The 13911-nt window shown below is 49.3% G+C and overlaps 1 protein-coding gene across 1 annotated transcript in view; it reads left to right on the top strand.

Annotated features, from left to right (window-relative positions):
• Window positions 1-5993, top strand: part of Oseg2 (intraflagellar transport protein Oseg2) — a 127341-nt gene extending 121348 nt beyond the window's left edge. Inside the window, exons 40-42 of the mRNA XM_077678143.1 lie at window positions 468-621; window positions 3340-3431; window positions 5901-5993. Coding sequence (XP_077534269.1) covers window positions 468-621; window positions 3340-3431; window positions 5901-5990 — 336 coding nt within the window. The 3' untranslated portion in view covers window positions 5991-5993. The remainder of the gene's footprint in view (window positions 1-467; window positions 622-3339; window positions 3432-5900) is intronic.
• Window positions 5994-13911: the final 7918 nt, after the last annotated feature.

Genomic DNA, 13911 nt, shown 5'->3' with positions numbered 1-13911 from the left:
ACTGACCTGCTTATTTTAGTTTCTTTGAGGTAGTGCTTATATTAAAGTGAGGTAGTGCTTATATTACGAGAAGCAAGTCTTCAGGCCGTGCGAGGACGTAACCCTCCCCCCGCCGTGATGCTTTGCAACCGCGGTGCTTCTCCGGCTGTCATCTACAGCCGCGTCACCGAGCGACTTGACACAGTTGGTACCCAAGAGTTCACCTTGCCTCGAGACTCGGCCGAGGCTGAATGTCTACGGCGGACGTGATAAACGAGCCACAGTCCTAAAATAACGGCCGTTGTGTGTGCTGCCACGGGTTCCGGGAAAAAACAAAAATCCCGCCCCGTAACAGCCAGTCAGCCGACCGCATATACGCAATGAAAGAATAAAGCACGAATCTGTGTCCACACTGGCGAGCAGCGTAGCATATGGAACAGGGCAAAACAAAGATCGAGACGTACTCGGGCGCGATACCTTGTCTCCAGGAGGCGCAGCACGAGGAGGTCAAGGAGTGGGTGCTCGCGGTAAGCATGAACCAGGGCGTGGAGCAAGCGCTGCCCACGGACGAGCAGGGCTTCTACGAGGCCTCCCTGGAGGGACCCAAGGGAACCATGCGCGCCGAGCCCTGCCTCATCACCGGTAAGTCCGGTGGTCAATGCATCTCTTTATTCGCTTTCCTACGCAGCCTTGGCTCTCCCGAATGCATTGCCCGGCTCCTGTGCTTCGGCCTTATTAACGTATTTTCGTGGTCGACAGCGCTTAGCCGGTACAGAAACTGTGGGCACATCCGACGGAGAAGACCTTCCATCACGAGACACGGCACGTACGAGACTGACTGTGGACACTTCACGTCACTACTTCTCCAGAAACAATTGTTTTCTTCGGCTTGGGTGCACCTGTGCTCGCCACGCGACGTCGCACGCACTTCCTCCCTATCGGCTTCAGCTCCATGTGCCCCATGACGTACGCACTAGGCGTGCTTTTAGTCAGCCAGAACCATGGGGAATCCGTGATGTATGGGGAAAGGATTGAACGCTGTGTAAAACGCCAGGAAATGTAGCGAATGTTTTGGTCGATCGCTGGGATGCGTTTTTTTTTATTGGGGGAGGGAGGGACGTCCTCCAGCTAAACATAATAAGAGCACCTCCCCCTGACACCAAAGGCCTACGTTTTTTTTTTTCGCCAGATTTTATCCCTTATTTTTCTTCTCGTCTCCATGCTGTATAGCGACGCAGATTCTCTGTTACAAATACTCGTGTGCATGCTACACCAATGGTACCTTACTTTGAAAAAAGAAATTATTTGCAAAATAAGCGTGTGCCAAACAAGGTTCTGGTAACAATGTTTTGACACTAATGAGGGTATTAAGTGTTATCCAAGTCCTCAAAATATTAACTACCTACTAAAAGTACAGTATTGCTTTTAATATGAACCTCCAAGGGTGAATTTGTGCTTGTTATGCTAAGCGAGGCAATGAACAACAACAACAAAAGAATCCGTGGTGTCGCGGTAGCGTATTTTTCCCGCACCCCGGAGTGGTCGAGTTTGATACCCATCCAGGCCGAAAAGTACCAAACTTCCATTTCCAAGTCGTTACTGCAAGCTGGACGCCAACCCGAGCTTTTTAACATGTTTTTGCTCTTTTAATTTTAGCGCCGTCGGTCAGTTTTGGTGCCATTCGACAATGACGCCACCGGATTTTTTGCTCATGAGGCAAAAAAAAAAAAAAAAAACGTGGAAGGAACAAAACATGAGTGCGCGCCCCTCGTGGCTCCATGGAGTGTGCTTCAAACAACTGCTACGTCGAGTTTTCGTCTCTTTCTTCGCTTTTCTTGCTTCGTCTTCATTGTTTACCAGACCGCGGACCACGCCGAGCACTATACAGAGAAACTAAGAACCTGTATTATGAGGAGCTGCATAGAGCCAGCACGACACACGCGATGCAGCACTAAAGAAGTCTTTGATAAGTATAGTCAGGGAAAACTATAATGTTTACCCATTAAAAACACGTCAGCAGACTTACGTGCCAGAGCATTTATTTATTTATTTATTTATTTATTTATTTATTTATTTATTTATTTATTTATTTATTTATTTATTTATTTATTTATTTATTTATTTATTTAAACTACCGCGCTGTCAACCCCTACCAAGAAAACGGAAAGTGCCCTTGTCCTTCGGTTGAGTTCTTGTATGCATATAACACCAAGAAACTGCACTGAAGAACTGTTTATAAAAAAAGGTCTTTTATTCTCGATATAATACTGAGAAAAGGAGCTAATTATTTTCAAAGCACAACTTGAAAAACCACACTGAAATATGGAAATGGGGGTGTTGACAGTATACAGTCAAACCCGGTTATAGCGAACTGCAATATGCGCCACGATTAGTTCGATATATCCAATAGTTCGAAATAGCCGAACCCGCCCATAACAAGTTTTTTGTGACAAGTTCGCAGTACGCGGGACCCCCCACCCCCACCCCCTCCTCCTGCCATCCCCGCATGCAGAAACGAACATAATAAAGTATGCCATTACCACACAGAAAACTATCTTTATTGCAAGCAATAAAGCTACTTTCCGCTGTAACTACCTACTTTCCCAAAAAGCGGTTATTCTTGTTTTCACTTTCGTTTTGGCGGCGACAACTAGCACAGCATTCTCTACATGAGACATCATTTGCATTAGTTGCAGTCCGTGTCCTTCAACATCGAAGCAATATTGGTGGAGCACATTGACTGCCGAAAGCATTTCATTAAGCATCGGACGGCTTCCGCTCGCGACATCCCCATCTCTTCGGTGCTTCCAGCAGCGCCAGAAGCCATGACATCGGCGACAGTGTCGGTGTCTGAGGGGCTCACAGTGATGGCAACGTCGTCGTCGAAACTCAGGCAATCCTCGAAGGGCACTCCTTTCAGCACAACATCGGGAACATTGGAGAGCTCTTCCCACAGTTCGCCGATGCTTCCATCTCGGTCCGGACTCGCTGACTGGGAGGGTTTAATCGTGAGTCAGCCGCGTCGGAAACAGTTACGGAAAGTGCCGTGAGTCACGTCGCTCCATGGAAGGCTCAACATTTCCATCGCAGACAATCAACATTTCGATCGCCGCTCCGAGATTATGCATTTTGACGGCAATTCTAGGCGCGCCGAGTTCGATATATCAGATGTGAACTTCGTTATAAGAAATATGTTTCGCTTGTATTTTCATAACTGATCTTTCTTTGTTCGATATATAGCATAATTCTCTCTATCCGGGTTCGTTATAATCGGGTTTGACTGTATATGTAGTGCACCCATAAGTGTGACATACCGTCCCGTGCGATTCGTTCACATCTTGTGCCCTATTCACATTTCAGGCTATCCGGTGCTGCAGAACAAGCTCAAGTTTCAAAAGCAGGGGGCAGTCTGCAACAAGGATGACTGGAACAAATTTCTCCTCGCCACAAAGGTGATTGAAGTGCTGGTGTAAACAGCGCACTTTTCGGTAGCCGCTAAAAATTGAAGACAACAATCATACCGTGTGAAGGCAATGTGAGCCCGCAGAGTCGAAATATCCGTGCTCGTTTTGAGAAACTGCTACTTTATTCTGGTGCCGCCATGAAGATGTGTGCGTCAGTTTTGTTCATGCTGTTGTCCAGTATGTCCGGGCAGTTCAAACGGTGGGAGACCCCAACGTAGGCTGGCTCACCATTCATATACGCGTCTGCCGCAGGGGCGAAAAAAAACTCACCTAAAATCTTCACCCAGCGAGCTGCTGCACAGTCGGCCGGCATGCGCAAAAAACCTTTCTCTTTCACTGCGGCAGAACATTGTTCACTACAACGCCCTTTTCCTCTCAGTTTGTGACAGCTCTTGGGGCGCTTCAGCACTATATTTGAATATCGTTGTCTTATTGCTATCAAGCAACTCCTTTTCTTTTCCTGTTTTGGAAGCTTTTAAATAGTCCATTTGTAAATTTAACCTTCTGAGGCTATTAAATGTCCAAAGAAACATCTCCTCGAAATCTTTCCGAAAAGCACGCAACCGTCTTGATTTGACCTTGAGAAATTAAGCTCAAGGAAAACAACACCGGGTCCCGCCCCAAGGAGGGAGATCACCATCACGATATCTCGCAAAGGCAAAAACTACGGCGTAAAACACCCGCTTGAATGCATCGGTCCGATGTGGCTTCCTTTCATTAAAGGGTAATCATTTCACAGTTAATGTTTCCCTTGGAAACTGAAAAGGCCGAAACTGTGATAATTTTTCTGACAAAAAATCATTCCCGAATGCTTTCTTCACTGCAAATGACCTTAAAAGACGATAACGATCCTGCAAGCCACGCCTGGTAGCGCCTTCGTTCACTACCCCTCCTCCTCACCTCCACCTTGCCCTCCCCCCCTTCCCGTCCCCATTCCCCCGGACGACCCATGAAACCGGATGACCCATGATCGCTGATTTGTCACCAGGAAAGAACAATCACTGGGCCACCCATTGCCAGTGAATTAATGATTGATTGAATGATTGTAGGGTTTTAACGCGCCGACGCAACGCAGGCGATGAGGCGCGCCGTAGTGGAGGGCTCCGGATTAATTTCGACCACGTGGGGATCATCTCGTACAGACGGGCGTTTTTGCTTTTCGCCTCCATCAGAAAAGCGGCCGCCGCGGCCGGGAATCTAACCCGCGACCTCGTGCTCAGCAGCGCAACGCCTTAGCCACTGAGCCACCGCGGCGGGTCCAGTGAATTAATGACCCACTAGAATCACTGGTCAATTTTCGGGTTTCTGTTAGCTACACAAATATACAGGGAGAGGCAGGGATATGGGGATGGAGTGCTACGACTATGAGATGTTCTGCACGCATTGCCCAAGTTGAATTTTGACTGCTAAAGGACTTCTTTAGCAGACATTACAGTACTCGTGATTTTTTTTTTAAATATATGCATCACAAACATAGCGTCCACATAAAAGTTTGCAATGAGCCAATTGAGGAAGCAGGCTAATGCACTTTTTTATCAAGATAAAAAGATGAATAATGTTGTCACGTGCTTTGTAAATGAGGGCGCGCTTCTGCTGAAGCTTAAGAGCGAAGTCGGCGATGAAGGAGAGCGCTTGTTGCGAAGCAAACCTTGTCATTAGTTGCGCGCTGGCGGCTAGAACTTGCAGCTCGAGCGGTTTTTGAGCTTGACCCTGTTCCCCGCTGCTCTCTGTTTTTCGAACCCTCATTAAAGCCCAACGCTTCCCAGAACGCGTAGTTGCTGTACGCAACAATATGTTGTGCATACGTCGCATCGCTTTTCATATTCCCCGCTCACATTCTGCAGAAATGTATTTGTGGGGTTTAGTACCCTGAATGCATCTCACGATGTCATATCGAACATTAGGTATAAGAACATCAAGTCATCGTTCGAAACTATAAAAATAACCGATGCAGTTCTAGAAGTACAGCAAGTGTAAAAGCAAAGGTCGGATTGGCATCTCTGATCGTAATCTGCCACATGACCCGGCTCTGGAGCAGGTAATGTTCGCTGAACTGGAGTACGTGAAATTTGTTCAACTTAGGATCATTGCCTCTGGTTTGAAAGGTGTTTAGCCGTAATTTCAATACGGTTCATTTATTCAATCCGTTCGTCAAAGAGGCATTGCTAATTTGCTATAGGTGAAAGTTTACTACATACCATTCAAAACAATTTTAGCGACTCTTTAACTTTAGTTATTGATTAAATTTATCAAGCCGAATAGCCAGTTTCTAGGCAGTATACTTACGCGTAACACGTTGCCTTATATTTTTGAAAAGTAAAAATATGCCCGCTGTAGAAAACTTCTCGTGCCAGTAAAACAAACTTAGTTTTTACTGCACAATCTTTATCATTTTGCGCAACTTTTTAAAGAAATGCAGCCTTCTTTCCTGACCGCATGTCTCTTTCTTTCTCGCAGCTGTCTCGAAGCGCGGAGTGTCAAGACGTTCTGAAGTTCCTCACGGAATGGGCCGGCGGTGCACCAAACCTCAGTTATTCTTTTCAATAGCTTGGATTATACGCCCGATAATCGGCATAGCATCCCCTGGTCGATAAGCACCGGGGCTTAGGCAGTGCACCGCCCAATGCGGGATTGTCAACTGGGTCCTGCTGAGTAAGAAATGCCTGTCAACATCTTGCTAATAAACGTCTGGTGACATCGTAGTATAAAAACGCTTTTTACTCGGCTTCTTGGTAGTCTTTTCATGCATGAGCCCAACACCGACCATTGCTCTAAAACAGTGCCCTATGTAGCATCCATGTTCTCACGATCTAAAATTAGCAAATGACCGCAATCAGCGCAGCCAACAAGCACGTTGGTCGCCAAGACAGCACAACAGCAGGCACGGATGAGAAGAAATGCAAGCAGATCAAACTGGTTCGACCTAACGCTCAGAACGACGGACAATGATTGCACGGGCACGGCCGGTGGCGATGGAGTGACGCAAAGCTACAGAAACGCCTTGACCTTCTCCAACACTTCAAGCGCGACATCGCTTGGGTCTTCAGATGAGTTTCCCGTTAGATCCCTAGAACAATGGCCAAGATGGCGAAAGATGTTCGAGCGTTTCTACACCTCATCAGGTGCGGAACGACACCAGATCAACGCCCTAGAGTTTGTTGCGCGGCGATAGGAAACATGCCACGATACATGGAAGATGCATCACGTTTAATCTTGGACACGCTCTCGATCAGGGAAAGAAATAAAAAGGGCCCATCTGCCCGCGAGGGGGACTCGAGTAAATGCGTCGCATAGGGGGTGGGTGTATTGCGTTAACGTTTAGTGTTTGGGGAGTTGGTGATAGTGAATGCGTTGTATCAGCAGCTTCTTGACGTAGTTTGAATGAGTCAAGGATATAAGGCGCGTTCGTAGCCTTCCATTCTGTGTCGGCTTTGTGGCGCAGTGGGTAGAGCATCATGTACCTTGCGTTCCGCCCGCAGGGTCGTGGGATCGAAACCAGGCGCCGATAAGTATTATTCTTTTATATAGTGTAGGGGGAGGGGTGCGGACCTGTTGTTGAGAGCGAGGAGGGTAGCGTGATGCGGGAGAGGACGAGTGGGGGAGAGGGCGCACCTGGAACGGCTGTTGCGGACGCCGAGGCACGCCAACGCCGACAACGCCGGGTGACATCGTGAGTTAAAGAAATGCTCTGCGTTTAAAACCGGTGCTGGTTTGAACCGAACAAAGCATGGCGTCACGCGTGGTAAGCGGGTGCATATGCCAAGTAGGCCACACGGCGGCACGCCTATTCAGAGCGAGGCTGAAAAACAAACAAAATTAGTGCCCTTCCACTCTGTGAAGAAGGAAGACCTGCGAAGCTGGATTCAGGCCATCGGAGTGCAGGAAACAAAACATGTTTCTTTGTGATTTGTGATTGAGCATACTTCCGATCAAATTAGCTGAATGAAACTTGGAATGACTCGAGTTTTAAATGCAGAGCATTTCTTTAACTCACGATGTCACCCGGCGTTGTCGGCGTGCCTCGGCGTCCGCAACAGCCGTTCCAGGTGCGCCCTCTCCCCCACTCGTCCTCTCCCGCATCACGCTACCCTCCTCGCTCTCAACAACAGGTCCGCACCCCTCCCCCTACACTATATAAAAAAATAACACTTACCGGCGCCTGGTTTCGATCCCACGACCCTGCGGGCGGAACGCAAGGTACATGGTGCTCTACTCACTGCGCCACAAAGCCGACACAGAATGGAAGGCTACGAACGCGCCTTATATCTTTGACTCATTCAAACTACGTCAAGAAGCTGCTGATACAACGCATTCACTACCACCAACTCCCCAAACGCTAAACGTTAACGCAATACACCCACCCCCTATGCGACGCATTTACTCGAGTCCCCCACGCGGGGAGATGGGCCCTTTTTTCTGTAGCGCGCAAACATACGGCTGCCTGTTTCCATCCTGCGTCGTAGCCATCTCACTGTCTGTGTAACACACCAAACCTCTGCGCTCGACCAAGAAGGACGCCAGATGGGCCTTTAGACGTCAAAGTTTAAACCTTCCGCTAGCACAAAGGTCACGTCATCAGTAAAGACCTAACCCCCATAGCGGAGCGTGCACGCCCACCCCATTTTCACTCCCCACCCGTGCACGCATCAACCGGCAACCGGTGATTTGCGAATGTCTATAGTGAAACTCACTGTGAAAGTGTTGCTCTGAAAGCAATTCAAGCTAAACAAGAAATATTGGTTCACGTCGGCGATACAAGCGAGGAAGTTTCTGTTCATCCTGGAGGAATTTTCAGCTACTCGGCGAGCTGGAACATGCGGCGGCAACAGCGGCGGCAGCGGCTTTTTGTTTTTGTCGCGGCCATTCGCGCTTCTGTGTGGTCCGAGGACCCCTCAATTCCCGCTCTTCTTCCTCCGAGCAAATGACACGGTTCCGTCCCATAACGAGTTAAAACCTGGAACGACTCGAGCTTCATTCTATCAGTCAAACATGTTTGTTCCCTGCAGTAGCGTCACAGGCATCTTACTGACCCTGTGACACACCGACACAAAACCAAAACGCTCGACCATGGAGGGCAGCCGACAGGTCGCATTGAGCTGTGAGAGTTCCACGTTTAAATCTCCCGCCAGCACGAAGGGCGTGTCGTCGGTACGGGCATGGAGCCTAGCTGCGTGTTTCACTCCCCCTTCTTCCAACCCCAAACCGTGCGCGCATAAACCGGCAACCCGTGATCAGTGTGTGCTTAGGCGCGAAACACACCGGCGAAAAGGTATTTCGGAAAGCCTTTCAATCTAAAGAACAATTATGGGCTCACTCTGGCGTTCCATGCAGGCAAGTTGCCCTGCATCCAGGCGGAATTCGCAACTGCTACACGAGGTGGGATTTCTCACAGCAACGGTGGCGGATAAACGTTCGGTGGCAGCGGCTACGTCATTTTGACGCTCATTCGCACTACTGTTGACTATCTGCAATCATCTTGTAACACGCTACCGCCGCTATCAGCCGTATGCTCAACCAACGCCGCCTGTATAATCCTTGCCTAATGCGTGAGCGAAAAATGGCCAAACAGCCACTCTCCTGTTGCTCTCTCCTACCCTTCCCCGTTCCGTAGCCTACCTGCGTGCTTTCATGTCCGCCGGCCAGCGCCGCTTCTCAGAAACTATGTAAAATAGTTGAAAGTTTGTTTAGCGTTACTCAGGCGGCGCTCCTACGCCTTCTTCTTTTTCACCATGCCCGTCTGTCTTGGTCTGTCGCTGATAAAACCGCTTTTGCCTCGGAGCAAAATCATTTGTGCTGCCGCAGGCTAATGCCGGCTTTCCGCGCTTTTCTACTTGGATCACGGTACCGCGAAATTTTCTGGGTGTGGCATCCCCCCTCTGTTCCCTTCGCATTTCGGTCTTTTTTTGTCCGCGCTGTTCGCACTCCGCATCGGTACGCACTTTTAAAATTGAGAACTATACTGTAGAAGCGCCCGGACTGCGTGGCGGGAACCTCAGCTGTTTATCCTTTTGTTTTCTATAACCTTCTGAAATTTACAAGCACGTGATATATTTGGAAAGTAATGGTATAGAAGTGAGCGCCTGAACAAAAAATGTGCGCGCAATTTTTTCTTCCCTAAATCGTCCAGAGATGAAAACATCAGTAAAATAATGGCTGCACGATCCGAAAATATCGTTTTTCTGTTCGTATTTGTCTACACGGCAATTAATGTTGCTACACTATTTCAGTTTCGGCTCCGTCATTTATCTTGAGCAAGCGACACGTATGAAGCGAGCGACACGTTGAACAAGGCCTCCGGTGCGCCCCAGAACTATCTCCCCGTCGCGCCTAAGATGTGAGCGAAACGGCTCTTAAAACCCAAGAGGCAAGCTGACAGACACACGTCGTAGAAGAGGGTGCAGCTTTCGCGACTCGCGAGCAATGACGTAAGGCGAGATGTCCGCCGGCGCGTGCCACATAGCGGATGAGTTCCTGAACTAAGCGTCCCTGCCCTTCCTATTAAAAAGCGCGCGACCCGTTAGGCAATGTTTTTACAGGCGGCGTTGGCTCAACTTATGCAAGAAGAGGTATCGGTGGTGGCGAGCGGTATAACAGTTGTGAAAAGGGGTTGGCGGGGTTGAGGAGGAGCATAGAAGCGGCGCCGAGTAAATCTGATTCACCGGAATGAAACCAAGGGGGGGTGGGGGAGGGGGGGGGGTTATATACTACTTAGCAGTAAAAAGACTGGCAGAGGGTTTGATTGCGACCGTCCCGTTACGAATCTGTGTTTATAGGAGCTAGCGGGGCCTCATCACCATTCGACTCTCAGCAGGTGTCGACGTCTCAGCTATCATCAGCGGTGTTCTGGGAGTCGCTTCTCGCGCATCATAAGTCGATGCACGCTTTACAGCCCTAAGTCGTTAGCGTGTTCTAACAGTCGCTTCTCCCGCAACGTAAGCAGAGTGCGGAGGTGCACGCTTTACAGGCCGGAGTCATTTCTTAACATTCGCTTTTCTCGCATCATAAGCCGCAGTGCGGATATCCACGCTTTACAGGCCGGAGTGGTTTCCTAACGGTCGCTTCTCCCGCATCATGGAACAGTGCGGAGATGCACGCTTTACAGGCCAGAGTCGTTTTCTAACAGTCGCTTCTCCCGCATAATAAGTCACAGTGCGCTTCACAGGCAGGAGTCATTTCCTAACAGTCGCTTCTCCCGCATCATAAGCCACAGTGCTAAGATGCACGCTTTACAGGCAGGAGTCGTTTTCTAACAGTCGCTTCTCCCGCATCATAAGCCACAGTGCTAAGATGCACGCTTTACAGGCAGGAGTAGTTTCCTAACAGTCGCTACTACCGCATTATAAGCAACCAGTAAAGTCGTAAGTAAAGCCGTAAAGCTTTACTTTTAAAGTTAAACTTTACTAATATCGTTGATCGGTTTCGCTGCCGCGGTAAATTTGACCTTGATTTGACCGTAGCTACCCTGTATCATTGACAACGCATCGGCCGAGCTCCGCCGGGGGCCGCGATCGCCACTGCTGCCACCGCTGCCGGCTTGTCGCATGCGCTCTTCGCGGCTGGTTCGCGCCTGATCACGTGACTTGCCGTGTGCGTGTGAGCTTGGTCATGAATGAGAGCATAATGAGAGCAAGGCCGGGCCGTCTTTTCTGAGTGTTGCGCAGGAGCTGGCGGCATTGAGCCGTCGTCGGAAAGTGGCGTCTGACCACCCCGCGGATATCGCGCGGCGGCCGATCATATCGGGAAACGCCTGAAGCGGGATCACAACCGTAGACAAATGCAGGCTGTGGACGACCAGTATAATAATTACAGCTAAACACCCCCAGGATTGCGGGACACGCTCCGCCGAAGCCCGATTGCGCCCTCTCTCGGGCCTTCGCTCGTCCGGGGCGTAATTGAATGGCGCAGAAAACAAATTGGCTGCCATTTCATAACGGAGACAGCTAGAACAAACGACTCCGGAGTATCTGTAGCACGACTCCAGTGGCACGCTTTGGCAAAATTTTAAGCTTGTACGACTAACGTACGAGCTTTCCAGGGCGACTAAACTTTTTCTGCTGCTGCCTATAAGAACAGGCTGGATTTCAGGTTGTACCGCTCTGGTTAACACAAAATTGTGGCGCTTCGAAAACAGATAGGAAAACGCCTGCCGGGTTTGACTACTTTAGTCTATGGACTACAAAACTCTTATTGTAGATTGGTTGCAACGTAGTTTCTGTAGCTTCCCTGGAACCCTTTTCATGGCTAGGAACCCTTTTCATAGCTCCCCCCATCCCCGCATGCGGAAACCAACACAATATGAAGTATATCGTTACCATACACAAAACAATCCATTTATTGCAAGCAATAAGGCTACACTATCATTTTGGAGGCGTCAACTAGCACAGCATTCGAGTCCGTGTCCTTCAATATCGAAGCAATAATGCTTGAGCATATCAACCGCCGAAAGCGCTTCATTAAGCAATGGACGGCTTTCAGTCGCGACATCCTCTGCCTGTTTGGTACTTTTAACAGTACCAGCTGCCATGACATCGACGACGGTGTCTGCATCAGAGCGTCTCACAGTGACGGCAACCTGGTCGTCGACGACAGTCAGGATGTCCCCGAAGGAATTCTATGGTCCCGTTTTGTTGTGCGCGGTTGCAGTCGCGAACCATTTTCAACTAGCTCGGCTTTCCACTCTGCTTCAGTTACGAAAAGTGTCGGGCGTCACGTCGTTCAATATGAGGCTCAATGTCTCAATTACCTCAATTACCTCATACCATGCATTTCGGCGGCAATTCTAGGTTCACCGAGTTCGATATATCCGATGTGAACTTCGCTACAAGGAATATGTTTTTCATGTATTTTCATAACTGATTTGTTTTTGTTCGAAATATCGCATAATTCACTCTATCCGGGTTCGTTATAATCAGGTTTGACTGTATAGATGGAGAATAGGATAGCGCAGAGAAAAGTGAAGATTAAAAAGATGGGGAAAGAGTAGAAGAGATTAGTTCCACTGTGGTCGATCCCGGCCGTCGCATGCAAAAAACCTCAAACGCATCTGGCTGGCGTCATGCTGAGTCCGACAGACGAGAAGCCTCTAGAGGAACTGTGAAGCGTAGAGGCGAGCTGGCCGTGACGAGGAGTGCAGTCTGCAGTGGTCCCAACCACTTCGGAGTTCGCTGGACTGGACTGTTGCCGATAGGCGGGTACTGGGGAGCAGGAGCTTGCACTCGACAGCCCACACCAGCATAGCAAAAGGCGGAGCATATCCAAATCCAATGCGGCGGCCCGCTTAGACAACGGGCAGCGATCCCAAGTCGTCCCTAAACGGAGGAGCGCGAATAAACACGTCCGCTCCGCCTCGAGGCGAAGACCGAACTACACAGCAAACTACAGAAGCGCACAGAATGACCGAGTAAAGAGACCGCGGGGAGAGAGCTGCTTTCGAGTTTGGACGGGTGCTTCCCAGTTTTCATGGAAATGCTCGGGATGATCAGATTTTGAAAGGCTTGAATCACCACGTACATATGGGACGCTCGATCGGTTATTTGAATGGCTCGTTGCCTAGTTGGGGAAATTAGTCGGTTGCTGATTGGAGCCGCGCGAAGTTCACTTCTTGGAGGATATACCACACCATAGTCGGTTTCTGTAGCTCTGGGCGTAGGCATGGCTCCATAGGAGCCTTATTGTGCAAGCGAAGGTGTCGTGAATGTTTGCCTCCATAGTGCAAGCGAAGGTGTCATGAATGTTTGCCTCTTGGTGTTGTTCCCTAAGTGTAACACCTGCTTCCAAAGGCCGGGCTGTTGTACATTACGGGTTCCGAGTGCGTCATGTTCCTTGAATTGTTTGCACATGCTTGGTTCGCGACAGCTGGCAAGCGCACTGCGACGCCGGGGCTCCGCTGCGGCAGCTGCGGTACTGCGTAGATCCTGCTGTTGGCGTGCTGCTGCCAACGAAGCTGGCTTGTGTAGTACCAGTGGATCGGTCTTAATGTTATGGGGGTGATGGTACTCTACTGGCAATAACACGGTCAGAAAGCTTTGAGGCGAGAGCCTTATACGGGGTAGGGGTCCAAAAAAATTACTCAAGCGCTGGGGGATTCGCCACAAAAACCAGCTCACGAAGATCACCGTGGTTCATCTTCGTCGTCTTCCCATCGCGTGGAAATACCTGCACCACTACTGATTAGTAGTTTGTATTATTTCTCCCGAATGAACTTAGAGTCTCAGTTTAGTTCCTAAACCCAAGTTTAGTAACTTAACGCTGGTACGTATGATTTTATTTGTTAATTGTCGGAATGCGAAAACAACGATCCCATAGACACCGTAACACGTCAAAAGCATCATCATCAGCATCGGTGCGCTCGTGGTAACTCCTGCAGCCAGCGCGGACAGAACACGTACACAGCACCGAGCTTTCCAGTCACGTCAGAGGCTTCGCCCCTAGTTGCATCCCTGAAGAGCTCGACTATCGCCCGCCCTGG

Source organism: Haemaphysalis longicornis, unplaced genomic scaffold (genome assembly GCF_048455015.1).
Source record: "Haemaphysalis longicornis isolate Haplotype H1 unplaced genomic scaffold, Haemaphysalis longicornis Haplotype H1 scaffold_1, whole genome shotgun sequence".
Taxonomy (NCBI): Eukaryota; Metazoa; Arthropoda; class Arachnida; order Ixodida; family Ixodidae; genus Haemaphysalis; species Haemaphysalis longicornis.
The sequence above is the reverse complement of the archived record's forward strand: the minus strand, read 5'-3'. Positions and strand labels throughout refer to the sequence as shown.